The sequence below is a fragment of the Aplidium turbinatum genome, chromosome 5 (genome assembly GCF_918807975.1).
Source record: "Aplidium turbinatum chromosome 5, kaAplTurb1.1, whole genome shotgun sequence".
In the NCBI taxonomy this organism is placed as follows: domain Eukaryota; kingdom Metazoa; phylum Chordata; class Ascidiacea; order Aplousobranchia; family Polyclinidae; genus Aplidium; species Aplidium turbinatum.
The window spans coordinates 9,634,389-9,654,806 of NC_137476.1; the positions used below are offsets into that span (position 1 = coordinate 9,634,389).

Here is a 20,418-nt window from a genome sequence, read left to right on the forward strand (position 1 = left end):
TACTCATTTAAAGTTGAATTGCTTGGTTAAAGAGAGAAACCTGTAAATAAGAATTACAGTGAGAAAACTAATACTTCTTTGTTAAATCAAAAAACGTTGCATTAATATTAAAAACTACCGACATGCTGGCTGGGCTGTTGACATTGATAAATTTCGCTGTTATCTTTCCGGACTAATTTGCTTGATTAATGACATCCTTTTTCTTTTTTGTATGTGAATCGCATTGGGTCAATGTTTGCTTAAAAGTTTCAATGTCATGATGCTGCAGATATCTCTGTGGAATTGCAAGTACTCGCTGAACGGGAATCGATTTATCGCTTGCTTCATCAGACTACGCCGCAAAACACAATGAAGAACATCGCATCTTACACGATCGGTAATTGGGACAACATTCGTTTTCTAAACATTATTGTACTATTTTAGCTGCAAGAATGATTTGATTAAATTCTTTTTTTGCTAAGAACGTTGACGTAATATTGCTTCAAAGAGACGTTATGGCGCATAGTTAGCTTATCTGCTGAACAATGGTTGAATTTCAAACGCCCAAATTAGATGTAACTCTAGACCTTGTGGTCTTCTGCGCAGTTGCAAACTGCATAATTGTTAATCTTAATGTGCAATTAACTTTGGTACAAACCCATGAGCAAGTAGCAATTGTACAATTACGGTGCTTGGAAAGCTGTGAAACTTCTCCCACAAGTTTATAGAAAATCTATTAACTCTTTACAGATCCTAACACGAGGTATATTAACCTCAACACTAAATCTATGTCACCGAATCAAGCAAAAAAACATTATCTCGCCGACCGAGAAACTCCCAGTGTAGTGGACAGCAAGAAGAAAGATGTTAAATCCGTTCCTATGGTGAAGTCTGAACCTGAAAAAAGAAACCACTCCCGCAGCACACTGACTAGGAATGGTATGTTCAGAACTTCAGATGTCATGGTTTAGTGAAACCCATCTTAGTTATTTCCGTAAGAAATGGAAACGAATCGTTGTTGTATGCGGCAAGCTTGTTCTGTTTTCATTCATCTATTGTTTTTCTGTAATGTGATTTGTGGATCATATGTAACCCATCTGCAGACGTTGGATCAATTTAAAAATGACGGATTTTCTGTCTGGGAAGCGCTTGTTTTAACTTGAAATGGTGTTGTGGCATTCTGAAACATCTTTTTTGAAAAACTGGTTCATTTTTTTCGTTTTCAGTGTCTTTAATCAGATCAGGAAAACTCCAGAGCTGGTGTCAAAAAATCACTGATGGATATAAAGACGTCCACGTCACCAACATGACGTCATCTTGGAAGAGCGGTTTGGCTATATGCGCCATCATACACCAGTTCAGACCGGATCTCATAAACTGGAATGAGCTGGATTTAACCGACATAGAAAAGACTAACCAACTGGTAAGTGTGAACTAAAATTAGTTTGAGCTTTGTCTCCTTTTGGACTGCATAGCCGACTCTGCTTTTGTGTAAATAACAAAGCGTCATTGTAAAGATTATTTTCATATCGTTCATGCAAAAACTAAAAAAAACTTATGCGTAGTTTCAATCTCAGAACTCAAGCAGTTTGAGATTTATTTATTGAAATATTTGTATTACGACACAAGTGTCAACTTTATTTTTTGCAAACAACTTTTTGTTTATATTAAATCTTTTGCTTGACTCTGCCACTAAAAACTGATCAAATCTTCGTAAATTGAGAAATCCTTTTTTTTTAAAGATAATTTTCCTGTTTTTTTAATCATATTTTTTATCCAGGCCTTCGATATAGCTGAAACACAGCTTGGCATATCTCCTGTCATGACTGGGAAAGAGATGAGCCAGCGTGAGCAGGTTGACAAACTCCTCATGGTGACTTATATATCCCAGGTTCGTTGTTTAGCGTTTAACAAAGGTTTGTCTGTGCTTCACTTCATTGTGAATTCAAATTCATTTAATTTGTGTGCCAGTTCGGCTTCGGTCTTTCAATTCAACGCCAAATCTTCAACATTGTGATTTCACTGATTTGAGTTGGAAGCCCTGTGAACACGATGTTCGTTTTGTTTTGTCTTGTAGTTTTACGAGATGTTCAAGCACGAAACACCATCTGGACTTCTTCCATCTTCCCCGGATGTTGCCAACTCCAAAGAAGAACAAGAGGAGGTCCGTAAACCACGCGGTGTTAGCCTCTCCTCCCCCATAGGTCTCTTAGCGAGGATCCATATGCACATGAAGCGTAAATCTACACAGGTGGGCAAAGTACCTTGGTTTATGGCTGCAAAATCACAGCTTGATGACATTAATTCTACGTCTCTAGACGTTGACAACATTGTCATAATGTAGTGATTTTGCAACTATGAGCATTTTTTGAGCTGTATATGGCTGTTAAAAGTTATCTTGTTCAAAACTATTGGGCCACGTTCCATCAACTTCGTCATTGGGCTTTGAGTGTGTCAATTTGCAACAAATCGACTATAGACCTTTTGAGATAGTGTTCCGTACTACTTCTTGCGCAAACTTTTAAGGTAGTTACTTTAACATAACAACTTTTGTAAGAGTCAGTAAAGCTTCGAAGCAATCAACCAAGATAGAATAGCGTTTTAACCAATCAGAAGTTATAGGGAGAACAGAGAAAAACGCAAACAGTTCTGATAGAAAGTAAATTAACTGAACGTGTCGCCGTAGCCAGCGTGGCCTGGAAGGTTAAGGAATACATTTTGATTCCCACCTTGCCATTACTCTTATTTTTCTGTAATTACCAAACAAAAGCACAACTCAATATCTCTATGGCTGAGTGCTAGAAGGGTCACGATTGGACGGTAGTCACTTAAACAATAAACAATGTTTATTAAACATGTTCTGATTGGTTAGCTGTTCCATGGGTCTTACTGAAAATTGACATGTTAAAATGGCTACTAACTTTTAACGAGTAGTAGGTGTGTGGCCACAATCTACGTAGATTTAAATCAAACAATGAGTGAGGTTTTCCTTAAGTTTACTTTCTTTGTAATTCCTGACGAGATGCCATTGGGAATTGTGCAAATATGTGCACAAGCGACCAAGTGTATTGAGCAGAATACCGTTTGTAGTTCTGGACGCCGCAAAGAGGTACCTCAATATGTAAACACTGGATGTACGTGAAATAACGAAAGTTTGCTCGTTTAATTGTCATTTTCATTGGTGAAAAATTCTTAAGATTCTGCTACAGAATTTTATCGAAATTTCATTCAAGGATTTTATAACACGAACGCAGAATCTTGAAAGCCTGAGACCAAGGGTTGAATGCTCCTATAGTGAATCTTCCAGCAATTTAGAAAATTGCCCGATTATGCTCTCCGTGGTCTAATTTCTGTTCTTGTTGCACTAACTGAAATTTGTTGTTTGGAATTGCCGATTACTGATCCACAGATATGTTTCGCACATAAACTAATTTTTATTAATTAGACAATTAACGTAATCGGTCGCTTAAAAGATCCTTTGTTGGTACATATAACCCTAAGAATGTTGAAATAGCACTTTGATTTTCATCGAATTTTGCTCAATAGTAATTACTTTCCTTGTGATTGTATTGTTAAAGAATAGACCGCAGACCTTATCAATGACTTCATTATCTTGATTATTCTTTCATAAAATTGCTGTATGTGTTGGATAACCAGGTCATTAAATATCGTTCTTCCTTTGAGGTTCAAGCTGACGTTTTTGCTCTGGTAGAATAAAATAATAGACCCTCATCGCAGAACAAGCAAAGACCAGTAATAATCAAGTGTAACCATTAGCACATGTAAAGTAGACTTTCTAACCAGGTTTCAACGTTAATTGGCATCTAATCACATAGATTGTATATTTTAAAAGTCTTTTTTTATTGTAGCACAAGCATGATGAGCAAGCTAGAAAGAAAAAGCAAAGCAATGTTAAAAAGAAAGAAGAGTCCAGTCCATCTGAGCATGCATTGCCAAGTGTGCAAGAATCTAAAAACTCCGACAAGAAAAAGTAAGTTGCCAAACCTATTTCTAAGTGAGCCAATCATAAAACACCATGGAATCTGTAGACCACACACTATGCGCTCTTGTTTGCATTTAACGAAATTTTCCAATTGTTTTTCCTTTGTGCAAATACGATGCTAAGAAGAACATATGATTGAAGTCATGTGAAATCACTTGGTTACGGTTCTCCACAGGCTGCAGGCAAGTCACTGACCCTTGACCTTTATGGTTGAAGCTTCATTCTATCGCAGCCGCAAGTCGCTTAAATAAAACAGTGTTAAGTTATCAGTGATGATCTTAAATATTTCCCGTTTTATTTATAATGAAAGGTGAAATGCTGTATTCAGGGTTCTTGAGAAACTTCTCTCAGTTTTTCAGTAAATTGTATTTGGGGAGAACGTAATTCTCCAAATGTGTTCGCTGTTAAATGCCATTCAAACGCCTTTTGTTTGATTTTTGCATCCATTTTCAAAGAAGCTTTTGCTAGAATTGCGACTTATCCATAGATTGCATTCCTCAAGATCTCGGTTTTCTAGATATAAGAACTTTCTGTTTAAAGTCTTGGCCTGGAATGCAAAGGCGCTGTTTGAGTAGAAGAGTTAAGGAACCAAGTAAAACTATCTATTAGACATGTTGCTTATCTCAACTTTAATTTTACTTATAAACCATTCGTTGCTTGCACCTGGGATGGCGCAACGGATAAGGCGTTGGCTTTCCAATTGTGCGAACCGGGTTCGACTCCCGGCTGAAACTGGTTGTTGAAAAACAACACTCACCCCCACCCAGGGTGTAATAAATTGGATGGGCATACTGAAGGAAAGGAGGCCAAGAGAAAGGAACTGGCCACCCTACTCTCGTTAGTGCGAAGGCTGAGTATAGTGAGAACCTGATCTTCTCATTCTCCAAAGCTCAATAACTGAGTATGAGACCTTTACTTGCAGTCTTGCATAGTTTCGGAACTTTTAAAGCCGTGCCCTAGCCGTTTCTTTTAATTCAGTCAATAAATATTTGCTTAAAAATTACGCTTTTGTTTGCTAACCAGTTAGCTCACAACGCTCTGTATGCGTTAGGATCAAACAAGTAGGTTTTACCTTGACGCCTTACGCTTTGCGCTTAAAAAAAAAACGAAATTGTTTTTGTTGTGTTTTAGGGAATCGAAAACCACTCAGAGCCAATCAGCCAGCATCGATGTTGGTGGGACCAATGTGAAACTGCGGCCCAAGAAATTGGTCTTGGATGATGTTGAGAGTGGGAAAGCCACTGTCAGCCAACGTGCTAGCGATCGTATCAGCGCATTGTCTTCTCAGCTCATATCTCAATGGGAACAAAACGCCCCTCAACCCTCTCCTCGACCCGGGAAGAGAAACCAAGAGTCAGGCCCTGTAGGTTTTTGTTTAATGGCTTTTTCAACAAACAATAAGCAACGTTAAGCAACGTTATTTGTCTGAAGGTTACTGCCATACCCTGGAAATAATAATGATTTAGATTTGCAATCAGACAATATTTGCTAAATTAAGTCTGTTCAACTTTGCATTCATTTTATGTTCAATTACTTTATGGATGCGCATTGTTTGTGGACTGATTTTTGCATCGCATGATTGATGTCAAATCACAGAATTGACGACTGTGCTCCCTTTCCCGTATTTGACATCAATTGCTAATTCACATATCATTCTACTGTATTTACTTTGCTAACAGATCACCGGTCATCGCTAGTAGCCACTGAAAGAAGTGTGTACTTGCTCATAAAGCTACGATTTATCTTTAAAGACTTTATTTTACGACCTAGTTTATGGTTTACGTTGTATGCACAGTTGCTGGCAAAATTCATCTTCAGCTGAGGATAAGACGGTGTTACAGTCGCAGGCATTTCTCGTTAATGCGGCGTCATTTAAATTACAGGTAACGGAAACGTCGTCGGCGAGCGATATGTGTTATTTTTGTAAGCAACGCGTCTACATAGTCGAGAGACTGAGCGCTGAGGGCTTCTTCTTCCATCGCCACTGCTTCGTATGCTCGCACTGTGGCTTGACGCTCAGACGTGGGGCGTACGAGTTCGTCGAAGAAACAGGTAATATTGAAAGCAATGTTTCTGCGTGCTCTAGAAATTTATATCTAAGCTGGCACATATATATTTTTAAGTGCTTGCATTGAAAATACTTTCCCGCCAGAAAATCAATCCTTCTTTGTATTGATTTTCAACGTGTGCAGACGTTGAAACAATGTAAAAAATGGCTGACTTGCTGAATTGACTTAAGCAATTAAAAAAGTTTTTTTGCTCGCGTTGTTGGTTTCTAGCTGTTTCAAAGTTTGTGTCTTGCAAGCTTAAAATTGTTTTTATGAGCAGGAAAGTTCTTTTGTCATGCCAATTGCATAGCCTTGGCTAAGACTTGCAAGCATCTGCCTATTCTCCATGAAGAAAAGAATGCCAATGAAATTGATGGTAAGCATAATTCTGATAATTTCGATTCAATATCTTCACTAAGCAGCTATCTTTGCTTGTAGTGGGATTTGCTCTATACCAATGACCGACTACACCGATCGATGTTCTTTGTTCCATTCCTATTAATTATTATAAGATCCTTTGTTTGTATCAATGGTTTTTAATTTGGGGTTCATTTAACCTTTGGGGCTGTGGAGAGTTTTAACAGAGTCAGTAAAGTAATCATTGATTCTAGGAAAAAGTACGAAAATTCACTTGTTTACAAGCCATTTTAGAAAATAATTTTCACTCAAGCTTGTTTTTGGAGGTTTAAAGATTTGCAGGTTTATCATATTTGACAGGGGTCCATGCCTCCACGGTAACTAAACTAATTGAAAACCATTGTTCTGTGCCATCAAAGATCAGGTAGATTTTAGTGCAACCCTGTTTGAAATGAACTCTATCTACTGCTCAAGCTGGAATCTTGCAAATATAAAGACGAATGAGGAATGTAAAAATTGCGATTTTTGTCGATTTTTTTATAATTCTTTTGTTATCTGTGTAATAGGCTTCGGAAGAACAAAGGAGGAGGATAAAAAAGCTTTCCATACTCCGGAGAGGATTGAGTTGGAAAACATCCGCATGTCCATGATCAACGAACCGGAAGAGCTCTCGGAAGAGGCTGTCACAAGACACAACTTCAGCATCAATGCTGACCAGGATGAGACCTGTGTTCCCGATATAGAGTACATGAGGTGATTATTTGTCTTTTGTAGAACTGACGTTGTATTTACATCAGTTTTGATTAGCATAGTTATTTGGTTCAACTACACAACAACGTCTACGTCAAACGTTCAAACTACTTGTTAAAAGTTTTTCAATTTTTATAACAAATTATTCAGAGACAAAAAGTGCACGATTGGTAGTTTTGCTTCCTTTTTACGACTTGAACCACGGACGCAGGTTCCGTTCCTGAGGAAGACAGTTTTTATAGGTCTTGCTTAAGTTCAAAGTGATTTTTCTCATGGTAATCATACCCACCAAGTCTAGTTGCGTTGTCTCTTAGTTGGATGATAGCATCCATTCACTGTCATCCGCAGATGTCTTTTAAGTTATCTTTCTCTACATCAGTGACTCCTCGGATGACGACATTGACTGGGAAGACATGCTAACGAAAGCCACGAACGGGGAAGAGCACGGAAGAGATGTGGAGTCGGATTACGATGAAAACGACAGTCTCATGTCTCATTCTTCACTAGAAGGTATGTTTTAAAACAGTCATAGCAAAGTTAAAAATAATCACGTTTGCATTTGTTCTTCATTGATCTACAGTAGATTTGTGTGCAGTGGTGTAAATAGTTACAATCTTGTCTGAACCTTCTGGAAGAACAAATGTTCATCGAATCCTTTTTTCAATTAAGTTTCTGCACTTTCCTTTGATTTCTGAAATTTAGGTCGCCCGAGGTCAAACCACGCCAATGACGTCACCGTGACGTCATGGCTCGACGACTCCTGTGGCGCCGGCCAGATAGGTAACGTGTCCTTCCCGAACAACAGTCATTCCATGTCAGGCATCCCTGAAGGTAGAAAAATGTTACACACCGCCACGCTGACTAATGTTGCTCATTCACAGCTAGGAACGTCCTTGCTTACGCATTGGCAACTCTTGATGTTGTGGTCTGTAGTTGCATTGTTTCGAGTTCAACTAACAGCATTCAGTCTTTCATGTATTGCTCTGTTTGTGTGCGACTCTGAGCCGTTGAGAGCTCAATCAGCTCCGTCTTTAAATTGGCGGTTGTTGGTTCGATACCAAGTCAGGTCACATAAAAAATTATGTAAATTTTACATGATAATGTTGCAGCTGACAATATCTATTTTTTACATGGATTCAACGTCTTGCGACGTAAAAACGTGAAAAACTGCTAGCTCGAACATGTGTCTAAGCAAAAACCTGTTTTTTTTCAATCAGTTTTAAAATTTCTGCCAAATTTCTGTGAACCAACAGAACAACTCGCTGGCTCAGCGTATAGTTGCTAACCTTCATGACAATGTTACCTCAAGCTTGTAGTGGCTTAGGAGGTTGTGATATTTTTGTTATTCACCGCTTTCTGACAAAAAAAAAATGCTACGTTGTGCATTAAACGTTTAATAATCTCAGAGTGGATGTATGTTTGCGTTTTATCAACTGAAGCTATGTGGTAAGCACAATTCGTTTTGAGTGTTTCGATTAATGATTTTCCACGGGGCTTGCATAGAGTTAATAGTGTGTTAACTTTGTTTAACCCGGACGGCATTTGCTGTAGATGAAGGGGAAAGCAGCTCGTCTACTCTAGTTAAGCGGAAAACCGTGCCAAACTTGGCCTCATGTGACTCCTTCAATGAGCTTCACAAAGTCAAAGACTTTAGTCTCCCGCCTTTAAAAAGCAAAGAAGAAACAAGGAATGAAACAAGCCAAAAAACTGCTCCGTTCATCCAAAATCTTTCTAGGAGCAAGTTCACCGATGCTGATAGTTCAGTTGATGCTTCTTACGTTTGGCGTCTTCCTTTGGCAAAGGAAGATAATAAATTTAATCTCAATGGTGCTAGTGCTCTGTCTGTTCCTTTGAACATTGATACTGCCAAATCCAAAAACAATTCTTCTAAATTTGACGAAGTTTTTGAACGTTTATTGGTGAAAGAACCTATTCCCCATCACAACAGCTCCCCTTCCGAGTGCGTTTTTCTTTCTCTATCACAAGAAGAAATAGAAAATCTTGATATAGTTCCATCCCGACCGAAGGATTGCCAAAAAGTTTATCTTCCCAAAAAAGAGTTTTCAGCTTTATCATCAAAATTTCTGGATTGCAATAGAAACATTCAGATATCCAATAGCAGTAACAGAGCAGCAGCTGTAAACCATTTGAAGGATTGTCTTCTCGTACAAAACCAACTTTCTAAGCTTAAAACGTCTCACAAACACAATAGCAAAGAAAAACTTGATTCTGAAGGTGAGCTACTGGCAAGACAAGGTTTGGCGTGGGTCCTTTTTTCTCAGTTTTTTTTTTTTTTTTTTTATTAATGAGCACTGTGGGTAGTGCAGGTTAAAATTTTTTTCTGCAAAGCTTTGGAGACTTTGTTGAACATACTTTTATTTTATTTTCTGTTTAGCTTGCTTTGAATTGTGGTTTTGCTTTTTTTAGCCAGATTTCTTTTGCACACTATCGCACTGAAGTTATTATGAACTAGTGTTTGTTGATATTGTATGCAACCAACCAGCCGAAATGGTGTTTGTACATTGCTCAGTCACGGCAATGCTGGTCGTCTTCCACTTTACAACTGCATCAGTTATAAAAACTGGATACTGTTCTGCAGCACTTTTAATCAGTTTAGATGACAATTTTAAGTTTGTCTTTAGTCACAATTTAATTAAGAAATAACACATTAGGTTTTACAAATTGCAGCTAAGCGCGACATCAGTCGATTATTATACAAGATATTAATTGAAACGTATGTTCTTTAAAAGCTATTAAAATACTAAAAATTATTAAAAAGCCGTAGCGTTACCGTTACGTGTGTGGCCAAAAAGGCTACGCTACTACTACTAGGATTGGCACAGCCCTGCACATTAACCAGGATATGGCGACGTCACCCTTTTCTTCAACATTTCACTGTGTTAACCATTATGACATCAGTGATAAAGCAGACGCTGATGTCTCAACAACACAAGCAAATATAAGCATAGAAATAAATTAACCTGGTGAACTCAACAATGAGCACTGTGAAAGTCAATTAAAATCAAAACCTTCTCATTTTTTCTTGAGGCTTCTTTTAGAAGGATTTTTGTAGTAAACAACCTCGTTTTCAGTCTAAAATTTTTACACTGATTCTCAGCGGGCGCACAAAATCAGACAATTAGAATACAATACATTGAAAACTAATTAAAAGCTTTAAAACACAACAATTTTATTAAAGAATCCTACGATTTAGAGTGCAAAACTTTCTATGCATCTCACAATTTTGTGACTAGATTGCATTTGAGATTAGTTTCAGGTTTTCATGACGTTCTTTCAAGTGTACACATATCCTATCACACGCAGATGTAAATCTGGCTATGCTATCGTGGCATGCAAACGCATGCTTTACTAACCGCATGTTTTGGAAATATTTTACTACTAACACTTCCTCAATGCATTGCATCTGCCTAAGACTCTAACTAAAGACTTAATTGTGTTACGAACGTTATTTTGTTGTTTGCTTGACTGGTGGTGGCTAAGATGTGATTATTTTTTGTTGGTTTTGTTGTAAACCTTAGAAACATCCTTGGACTCGAATGATTAGTTCGACTGTTCGAAACGAGATTAGGACAAGACTTGTGTCAAAAAAATAAAATATTTTGAAATTTTATCAAAATATTTTTGTCGTAAACATAGGTTTTATTTTCGAAATGAAACGAAACCATTATTGGGAGTTTTGTGGCCAAACGAAAGGAAATATTTGTGTTTCGAAAAACCCAAGTCTTAATCACAGGACATGATCTAACTGCTCAATGGTATTATCGTGTCACCATATAACCCATCTTGTCTATCAGCGTCTATACATATTGCCCAACAATTACGTTTATTATTCTGCAAAACGCTAACTTTCTGCCAAAGAATAAAATATGATTTCCAAGAAAGTATTGCCATCTACAACAAAATACGTCATAATTGCTTGACTTCCAAATTTCAGGTTCCGAAGCATCTGATGCGTCAGTCGCTGACGTCAGCTCTCATGACAGTTTGAGTGACACGCCAGAGGTAAGTCGTCTTTAGCTTTGGGCAGCAGAACTAGTTCTTTGTGGCTGCCATCTGTTTCGCTGTTCATTACTGATGTTGTGCTGGCGTGCCAGACTATGATGTAATGATGGACATTGGACAACTTGTGTTATCTGCAATCTGCGTGTAAATGATATTGTCAGCAAACTGTGTTGTTCTTTCCGTGTCGTTCTTTGCACACTGGCACAACCAACAGCACCTTATGAAGATCACTTATGTGCGTTTGTGAAGAGTCGCACAAGCGATCTCTGGGTTGGTGGTTGCTCATCTTCTTGCGTCATCGCACCTGACATTTAAGTTATTGTGTGATGTTGTATCAATGTTTTACAACGCTTGGATAGCAAAAATTGCTGTTTTTATGTCGTTTAATTGTGGATGATGTGCTCTGTCTTGTGTAGGGAAACGAAATGGATGAAGAAGAAGACCTTTCCTCCTCGTCCTCTTTGAGCGATCGAGCAAAGGAAAATATTTTTAATAAATTGCAATCACAAATAAAGGTCAGTATGCAAAACTCTTCGCAATTCCAGACAATATTGTCACGTGATGTCACTCACGCGTGACTGTGTCCTTGTACATTTCAGGGCAAGCAAGCTACCGGCGGAGCTGTGCTGGGAAAGGCAGCAGGTACATGTTTATGTCTGAACCTTTTGTATCAATGGGGATTTCACAAACACGCAAGTTTTTTCAGTCTCACTTCGCTGATATAAGCACATGTCAGTCATGTGTATGGCGCTTAGTAGTGCTTTATTAACTTGATGAAGAGCGTGGTTGCATTGCCGAATTTCTAGGCATGTACAATTGTACATTGTAGTCTAAATTGTACAATTACAAAAAAGTCTTAAAAAAAGCTACTTTGTTGTCGAGGTTCAGTAATTGATATTGTTACCATGCTTTTAGTTCAACAATAGATAATGTTCAGCTTTCTTTTGTCATGGTAATACTCGGAATTCTAAATTGTTCTTTTTTCTCCTCAGCTACATCAAGAGACAGCTTCAGCTCGCTCAGCACTGATTCTGGATCTGAAAGTTCTGGCAAAGACAAAGAAGATGTTCACCATCGCGCGGAAAAGACCAACAAGTCCGACCGTACTTCTGGAGCATTTTCTAATGCGTGTTATGAAAACATCCTCATCACCAGAAAATCTCCTGATCTTAAACCAACATCCGCTCTTAGTCCGGAGCGTGGTGATGTCGGTGGTACGGACTCCTCATCCTCTGATTCAGAAACCAATGCAGTGACAAAACTGCAAACAGCAACAACAAGAAAAGACTTGAAAAAGTATGACACGCTTGATCGCGTCCAAGATTATCTTCTTAGTACTCCCCTAGATCCCATTTTTTCCAATTCTGTCAAAGAGAATCAGGGAGGAAGCGACTCCGAGCTCTCTTCATGCATCTCCTTATCTTCGTAAGTATAACGGGCTGTGAAATTCCTTTTCGATTTGATACGATAAAATACTGTTTTTTTTTGGAGCAGCCGGAGCCACATACTCCGAAGTAGTTTATATGAAACTTAGATATACACAATACATCCAAGCCCAGTAACCTGCTTAAGTAAAGCGAAAAAGGGTGTACGTCAGGCTAATCTTACGTTGTCGAGAATACTTTTTTGTGGTAGGAGTCCATGACTTTAAGGGCGACAAGCTGTTTAAAAGACCGTTGTATCCCTTTTTTTGTTTAGTTCCACCACTTCAGATGATGAAGTTATCAAGTTTCCAAAAGAAAAGGAATTGGAAAATAAATCTACAGTGGGCTCTGTTATAACTTCCGGTACTCGCCGCTTACCCAGGGATATACCCACTGGTGATGTTTCAACCAAAACTTCTAATTCTTTAAGAAACAATACAAGCGTTTGGTCTGGTTTAGATGGTAAGCTTGCTAGAAAGACGTTCACTGTTTCATTCTATATTTTTTTGTTGCAATTATTTTTGGTGTAACTTTTTTCCACAGTCTGTCTTCAGCCTTTTGTTTTATTAATTAGCTGTACCATGGCCACCTAAAGATACGGCCTGATTTGTCACATTTTGCAGAAGTTTCCAGGTTTTTCTAACTTTGGGCGAACGTTTAAATAAATTTTTCTAAAAATTAGATTTTTACGCTTTCTTCATTCTTTTCCCCAGATGACACAATAGGTTTTTCAACATCCTCACATGTTGAAAAACAAAGAAAATTTGATTTTGTAAATTTTAGTCAGACTGTTAATTTTCAATAACAGTCTGATTTTGCGTTTTTCAACTTACTTTTTCTCATTTGCTACTGCTTCCCCAAGGCAACAAAAAAGTTTTTTGTCATTAGGAAACCGCAAAAAGTAAAAACATTTCAAAAAATGTCAGTCAAGCACTAGCAGTAGCTGTAATCAAAATCTGCAAAATGTGACAAATCAGGCCGCATCTCCAGGTGGCCATGGCTGTACTTAGTATGTCAGTGCCATTGATGAAACAACAAATCAACCTATACCAGTGACTGTGGAGTCGGGTGAACAATATACGACCCTGACTACTCGGTTTAAGTCTGACCTTTTACAAAAACTGATGAGAACAAACACTTCTTATTTCTGGTATAGTTTTGAAGCGCAATATGGAGAACAAGAAACATCATCATCATCATCATAATCCATCGTCGGTTTGTTCCCCACTAGTGGGGGTGGCCGATTGTTTCCGCGCAGCAATTGTTTTAATCCCTTTTCTCCATTTCACCCTGTCCCTTGCATCTTCCTCCTTCAGTCCGACTTTTTTAAATTCATCCTTCACTTGTTGTTTCCACGTTCTTCTTGGACGACCGCGTTTCCTCTTCCCATCCACCTTTAGATCTAGTACCTTTCTAAGAAAACTTCCTTCCTCCCTCCTTATCACATGTCCATACCATCTTACTCCATTTGCCCTTGCCAGTTGGTCTATGGTCTCTCTCATAGACAAACTAGTCACTTTGTCACTGCAAGAAACAATATTTTGAAACAAGATTGCAAGCAAAAATGTTATTAAATAACTTGATGTACGTTCTGCTGGTGCAAAATAAGCTGAACTATCACAAGATATATGAGTTGATAATTTGCTTTTATTTCGACGTTTTGTCAATCAGACACGACTGACTTCTCAGGGGGCTAGGGGAACAATATTTTAAAACAAGATTGCAAGCAAAAATGTTATTAAATAACTTGAAACAAGATTGCAAGCAAAAATGTTATTAAATAACTTGATGTAGCTGGTTACAACTCGAGGACAAAATGGGAAAATATTCACCACCCAAGTTGTGTTATACGATCAAGCTGTCGCTACTATGGAGGAGTGCTGGAAGGACACCGACGGTTTTAGAATCCACTTAGCAATACTCAACCTTTTTACATTGATTCATTTGCAGATGTTAAATCAATGTAAAAAGACAGGTGTAACTAGCTGGAAAACGCCTACCAAAAATTAACAAAAACTAATGCCTACGAACAACAATTTACCTAAAACACATTGTATGTCTACACTTAGACGAAGTGCCCGTCGCACAACGAAAGAATCCACAGAAAACAGAACCAAGCGGACTGGTAGCTTCGATGACGGAAGGAACACGGGCTGGTATGAAACAGGCCAAGCCTTCAATTGAGCGAAGGCTCTCGCATGAAAGGTCAGTTGCTTATGAATGTTAACTTCCAACTTCGCTATTATTACTTTATTGCTCATCTCAGTCTCATTTAAATGATACAAGTCTACTCGTGCAGCTGATGTTGCACTATCTTTCGTGTTTGGAAACGTTTTAAAACCTAAAGTGTGTTCATTGTCAGGAAGGGGAGATACTGTTAAGTTTTCGAAACGTTTGCTAACAGGAATTTAGTTTATGCGTTTTGGGCTGCTCTGTATTTTTTCGCGTCTCATATATTGAAGGCATAGCTTACCCGCTGTGCTGAAATGTTAACGTATGTGTATTTGTTTGTAAAGTTTGGAACGCCGCATGAAGCTAAGACTTCGTGCGAAGAACAGGCAACTTCGGCAGGAATCGAACCGGAGTTCATTGTCGCGATCCAGCAGTGAAAGAAGTAGCAGGTCCTCTTTCTCATCCACGGACACAACTCGTTCTAAGGAAGATTCATCCCCATCACCGTAAGTTGACCAGTTCTTTGCTCCTTTCATTTCTCCAGCCAACAGAAGCAGTCATTTTACGTCGCTTCAACGTCCAGCGAAGATAAAAATGCAAACATGACAACGCTTCTCAATTGAAGTACCCGCTGCAGTCTTATGTTGTTTCAGGACTGTGCAATGCATTTGGTTTTGGTGTGACTGACTTCTCTAAATTCATTTTTGAGTGTAGAAGTCGACAGAGTCTTTTATCAGGGCTTTACAGTATTTCTGGAAGTTGAAGATTTTGATTAAGTAGACGGGAAGGCAAGGAAACCAATCTTCAGCAGGGAAGAGAGTTATAGTCGTCAAGCCAGCTGCTTCCTGTGTTTTGGCACGTCACTAAGTGTCTTGTCGAGACGCAGCTACTTGCTTTGGAGCGTTGTCGAACCGACGTTCTTTCGACCGTCGTGCCGACGCCAATGAGCTGACACTGTAACCTAATTAGATAGAATTTTGTTATTTTGTAAACTTGATATTTTGACCAAATCCCTTTTCTTAGTCTTTACAAAATAATCTTTCCAAGTTCTTTTTTATTCTTCTCAGATCTCGCGGAATGGTCATCATCGAATCCTCTCCTTCCATAGAGACCTTCCTGACTCCAACGGCTCCTCCGAAATCGAGACAACATTCCATGGATTTTAATGAGGACTCGTTTCACACTCCCCTTGGAGACCTTCCCAAAAATCAATGCGATCTTTCTCCTGAGGTCTTCACTATCTCTCCTCCAATCCCCGCACCCAGGACCTTAAATCTAGGTATGCGCTGATAATTTTTTTCTAGAATATTCTTTTTTACGTCATTGACATTCAAGAAAATGCAACTTGTGCATAAGAAATGGGATTTGCAGTAGCATACCAATATTTGTTGGGCGTCTTTTTACACGTAATGGTGTTTTGAATATTCAACAAAATACTGTGCTGAATAAATAACTACAGAAATAGCACAAGAGAAAAACGTAACCAATCCATTCGAAAATCAACCAATCAGTCTGAGAGTGTTAGTTGCTTGTATATTTTCATTTACAGATAACGACGATAAGTTTGTATCGGCGCCTACAACTCCGTCAAGTGGCCAAAAGACAGTAACACCGCAATCGAAACCAAAAAGAGAACTTCCACCCTTGCCAAAGGTACTCGAAGCATGTCTGATAAAAGGAAATATGCGACGTGTGACGAAAACAACTGACCGTGTTAGCAATATAAAAGCAGTAACGCAATAGATTGTTTTGATCACAAACCAGTGAGAACCACTATATCAGGGCTACTCAACTGGCGGACCGCGGTCAGAATCTGGACCTTCTGGGCGTTGATGGTGGACCTCGGGCTTCTGGAAGAAAAACCTCTTTGCCACGTGTCAGGGCTGTCAGGGCCTTTACAGATTTCTACTGAGAGGAAACAAAATTTTGTGTGATTATCTTAGCAGCTAAGCCCCCCAGACCCCTGAACACTTAGTCAAAAATCCAAGCCGAGTTACATTTTACCTAAAGAAACTGGTTCGGTACCAGCATTGATAGTTTGGTTTCGTTGTTGCGTATAAAATAATTTTTTCACCGGACCGCTAAAAAAACATTCAACTTGTCAAACCGGACCTTTGTTAACATTAGTTGATTAGCCCTGCACTATATGCTCAGGTTCCGTATTTGGAGGCCATTTCTCCAACTGGATCTGCTCACAGCACTCTCGGTCGTCCCACAAATAGATCACAAGAGGACATTAAAGTCCAGGAGGTACAGCCGTTTGAAAATTTTATCTTTGCTGGAATCTGTTTAATTTGAATCAAATAACAATGTAAGCTCCCGCTTTGTTGTTTTGAGTACTAGGCAACCACAAGGTTTAGTGAAGTAGTTTTGTGAAATACATTGTATGTTATTATCCTTCTCTTTCAAGTAAGTGTCCAACCTAAAATCAAAAGCTGTTTTCCTACCAGTTTTTCAACGACCGATTTGCTTTGAAAACAAACTCAACTTATGGATTGCATTCCATAATATGGTTATTAAATGAACCAGTTGTGCATTTCGATAAAAGTCTCGTCGTAGGCACTGCATTGTGTACATTTCTCTTGCAATTATGCGAAGTAAGATCACAGTTGTGTCTGTAGTAATGCAGCAAGATCTTATGTTGCAGACACGAATAAGAGCCAAGTTAGAAGAGGTCAAGGCAGAAGTTTTGATGAAGAAGAAGCAAAAGTCAGGTCTCAAGCCCACGTTGTCTGTTGGTATGCGGCGGTAGATTATGCTGAAACAAAACGTGCGCAATCTGATATTGCTGCTGAGGAATAACTTACAGTTGCCGTGAGACCATTTTGCGATTTGTGCTGCGGCATTTGTAAGTTAGGGAAACCCGGCAGTGGTTATCTTTTTATGGACGACTGCGAAGAAGATTTTTACTTTGCATAAATGTTGATATAAATTATAAGTAGCTTTTTGGTGTAAAAGTTTTTTTTTTTTTCTGCATACTGCTACTCAATAACATATGAGCGGAAAAACAATACAGCCGCCCATAATAACTGCTTCAAGCGAGTGTTTTCGTCTGTTCAATCTGATTGCTCGCTATGAAAGTTAGGTTTTCTCCTGATGATCTCTCTTCCCTTGGTCATGATGTGTAAAGAGCAAGGAAGATGCTTTTGATCATACTTCAAGTTTACAAATCTGTGTGAATCCATTCTGAGTACCGGAAAGTATTCGCTTAAAGCAGTTCGACAGGACCTGGTTTAACCTGCCTAAGCCAGTATTTTGTTAAACACAATTTTTAACAGATGCTGAAACCCCTAAGACAAAGAGCGTCATGGGGGTAACTGATCTTGGGGCTTCACCAGAACCCACCAGGAAACATCTGTTTAAGACAAAACGAAAAGTGAAAAAGACCCATAGCAACGGTTAGTTTACTTTTATTATTGTAATGAAGTTTCTATGTTTGGTTCTTAAAAGTCATTGATGATATAGCCAAGCTAGAGCAGGGCTTCCCAAACTATGGGTGGCAACCGGTTGCAAATCGTAACTTTAGGGCCGACAAACAGATTAAAAATGGGCCTACAATGAGTAGTTTACACTGTAAACTGTCCACAAAGGAATGGCATAAAAAATTATTTTCTAAAATGGGGTCGCACAATAAAAAAAAAAGATTGAAAAGCTCTGACTTAAAGTACCGTCCTTTAAATGTTATGCGACTAATTGTAGCAAAAAGTTGGTGTCCCGCAAACACTGGATGGGTTTGTCACTGTGTGAACTGTGTTTTGTCAACTGTGGTTCTGTGAACTGATTATACTTTCAACATTGCGTCGTTTTCTTCCAGACGAAGATTTCAGCATCAAACACGCTCTACCTATGCCGCTAATAACCGGGAAACTAGTTGGCGAGGTGGAACCAACAAAGGGTAAAGTGGCTAAACAACGCGGAAAGAAACATGGTAGAAAGAGTAAGTTGTTTTCAATTGTGCTCGTTACCTTGTGGCCTGCTGTTGGGTTGCATGACGTGCTTGGCTTTCAGCTGTGGTCTTTACATTAATTCAAGTTCAATACCCCATGAAGTTGAACATGTAAAACACAAGCTCCACTTGCGTTTAATCCGGAGTGTAGTGGACTGCGTGTGAGCTGAATTTCTGAAAGAAAAGGTTGACGGTACAGAAGAGGCCATTCTACTTCTATAGCGCTCAATGTCAAACGATATGCATGTTGCATAAAATTTGACAACTTTTTGTTGATTTTGTGTTATTAATAAAGCATTGTACTCCAGGCGACTCCAAGACAACACCTGATCCTCACCACACCTCGCCTACCGACCACAAAGATAAGGTGAGCATCAGCTGAGCCTGTTACAGCGAACATTTGAGATATGCAAACGTATCTTATGTTTTATTTGTATCAGTCAATGTGTCATATTTGCTGCATGCCATGAAAACCAACTTAATTAGCTATTTGATTTTTCATACACGTCAATGATGGTCGCTTGTTACTATCATTTTACAATTACCATTATCAAAACGTGGCTTATTTATAATACAAGACTTGAATACTCTAATAGTCATATCTTTCGGAAATTGAGATACGCTTCACTCTCAAAACTTTTGCTTTCCAGAAAAGCAAAGGATTCTTCCGCATCTCCCCTCGAAAGAAACAACACAAGAAAGAGAAAAACCCCATCTCCGTTCAGTCTGTTGATGGTATCACTACCTTGCAAAGGAAATATACCAATGAATCTGGTATGGTACCACTTGCCTTGTATGGGAGAGTTACATTTCTTTTATTTGCTTCTTAGCTGAGTTTCGTGGTACTGGTAAGATTGTGTATTGTTAGCACAACCTAGCAAGTCATATTCCTGACTTTCAACGGTGATGGTTATAAGCTTTTTCTTAAAAGAGAAGTGGATTAAAAAAGCTCAGGCCGTGGTGGGCTTCGAACCCATGTCTATTGAACAGAAGTCTCGGGTGCACTTTCATGCGAATTCCACGGCTTTACGTGGCACGGCAAATAATAGACTTGCTTGTTGGACTTTACCAGATGTCATGGTTTTCTACAGTGAGTTATTAAGTTAATGTTCTTGTAAATCAGATCGAGAAAAAGCAATCTTGCGGGGAGAGAGATTCCGGATTCTTCCCGATCCTACTCTACATGGTGATGATAACCAAAGTCCTGATGAAGGTGATTGTTTTCAGTTTGTAGCCACAGACTATGTCTAATGTAAGCTTACCCACATCTTATTCGTGCTCTGCTAGACCTGTGTCTCCCAACTGTGTTAGCACCGCTCCAATGATCACACTCAGCATAAACTAGATTCCCGTTCCTAAATTTGGATTAGTCAAACGAAAAGCTCTTCACTAATCCGGTTCTTGAGATTGTTGGCTCTTGTATGTAGATTCAAGATCTTTTCATTTCGTTTATAATTATTTCTTAAACTTTTGGAATCAAGTAGCCTAACCCTAGGCATATTTTAACTCTCTGTTCATGGATTTGTAGATGAATCGCGAAGATATTGGCAACTTAGGCGTCGCGCCACATTAGCAAACCTCACTCCCGCCCAGATAGACGCCAAGATAACCAAGCGCGTACAAACGGCCGCTCGGCGTCAAGCGAAGCTCGAGGCACAGAAGCGACTCCGCCGTGCTCAGGTAGGTTCCCAGACAAAAAAATCAACCGCTTTAACA

General features: G+C 38.9%; 2 protein-coding genes across 2 annotated transcripts in view; one reads left to right on the forward strand and one right to left on the reverse strand.

The window, feature by feature from the left end:
- Positions 1-20,418, forward strand: part of LOC145771347 (protein-methionine sulfoxide oxidase mical3b-like) — a 41,548-nt gene that overhangs the window by 17,488 nt on the left and 3,642 nt on the right. Inside the window, exons 11-39 of the mRNA XM_082583097.1 lie at positions 269-376; positions 730-918; positions 1,206-1,402; positions 1,760-1,870; positions 2,057-2,230; positions 3,849-3,970; positions 5,114-5,345; positions 5,866-6,034; positions 6,311-6,406; positions 6,954-7,140; positions 7,517-7,647; positions 7,840-7,968; positions 11,093-11,160; positions 11,577-11,675; positions 11,760-11,802; positions 12,153-12,585; positions 12,859-13,046; positions 14,654-14,789; positions 15,101-15,262; positions 15,824-16,035; positions 16,306-16,409; positions 16,911-17,006; positions 17,404-17,494; positions 18,035-18,154; positions 18,571-18,693; positions 19,011-19,069; positions 19,353-19,476; positions 19,826-19,915; positions 20,231-20,382. Coding sequence (XP_082439223.1) covers positions 269-376; positions 730-918; positions 1,206-1,402; positions 1,760-1,870; positions 2,057-2,230; positions 3,849-3,970; positions 5,114-5,345; positions 5,866-6,034; positions 6,311-6,406; positions 6,954-7,140; positions 7,517-7,647; positions 7,840-7,968; positions 11,093-11,160; positions 11,577-11,675; positions 11,760-11,802; positions 12,153-12,585; positions 12,859-13,046; positions 14,654-14,789; positions 15,101-15,262; positions 15,824-16,035; positions 16,306-16,409; positions 16,911-17,006; positions 17,404-17,494; positions 18,035-18,154; positions 18,571-18,693; positions 19,011-19,069; positions 19,353-19,476; positions 19,826-19,915; positions 20,231-20,382 — 4,145 coding nt within the window. The remainder of the gene's footprint in view (positions 1-268; positions 377-729; positions 919-1,205; positions 1,403-1,759; positions 1,871-2,056; positions 2,231-3,848; positions 3,971-5,113; positions 5,346-5,865; positions 6,035-6,310; positions 6,407-6,953; positions 7,141-7,516; positions 7,648-7,839; positions 7,969-11,092; positions 11,161-11,576; positions 11,676-11,759; positions 11,803-12,152; positions 12,586-12,858; positions 13,047-14,653; positions 14,790-15,100; positions 15,263-15,823; positions 16,036-16,305; positions 16,410-16,910; positions 17,007-17,403; positions 17,495-18,034; positions 18,155-18,570; positions 18,694-19,010; positions 19,070-19,352; positions 19,477-19,825; positions 19,916-20,230; positions 20,383-20,418) is intronic.
- LOC145771351 (isoamyl acetate-hydrolyzing esterase 1 homolog) overlaps positions 13,468-20,418 on the reverse strand; it is a 114,341-nt gene continuing 107,390 nt past the window's right edge. The window contains exon 5 of the transcript XR_014289196.1: positions 13,468-13,589. The gene's annotated coding sequence lies outside the window, so the exon portion shown is untranslated. The remainder of the gene's footprint in view (positions 13,590-20,418) is intronic.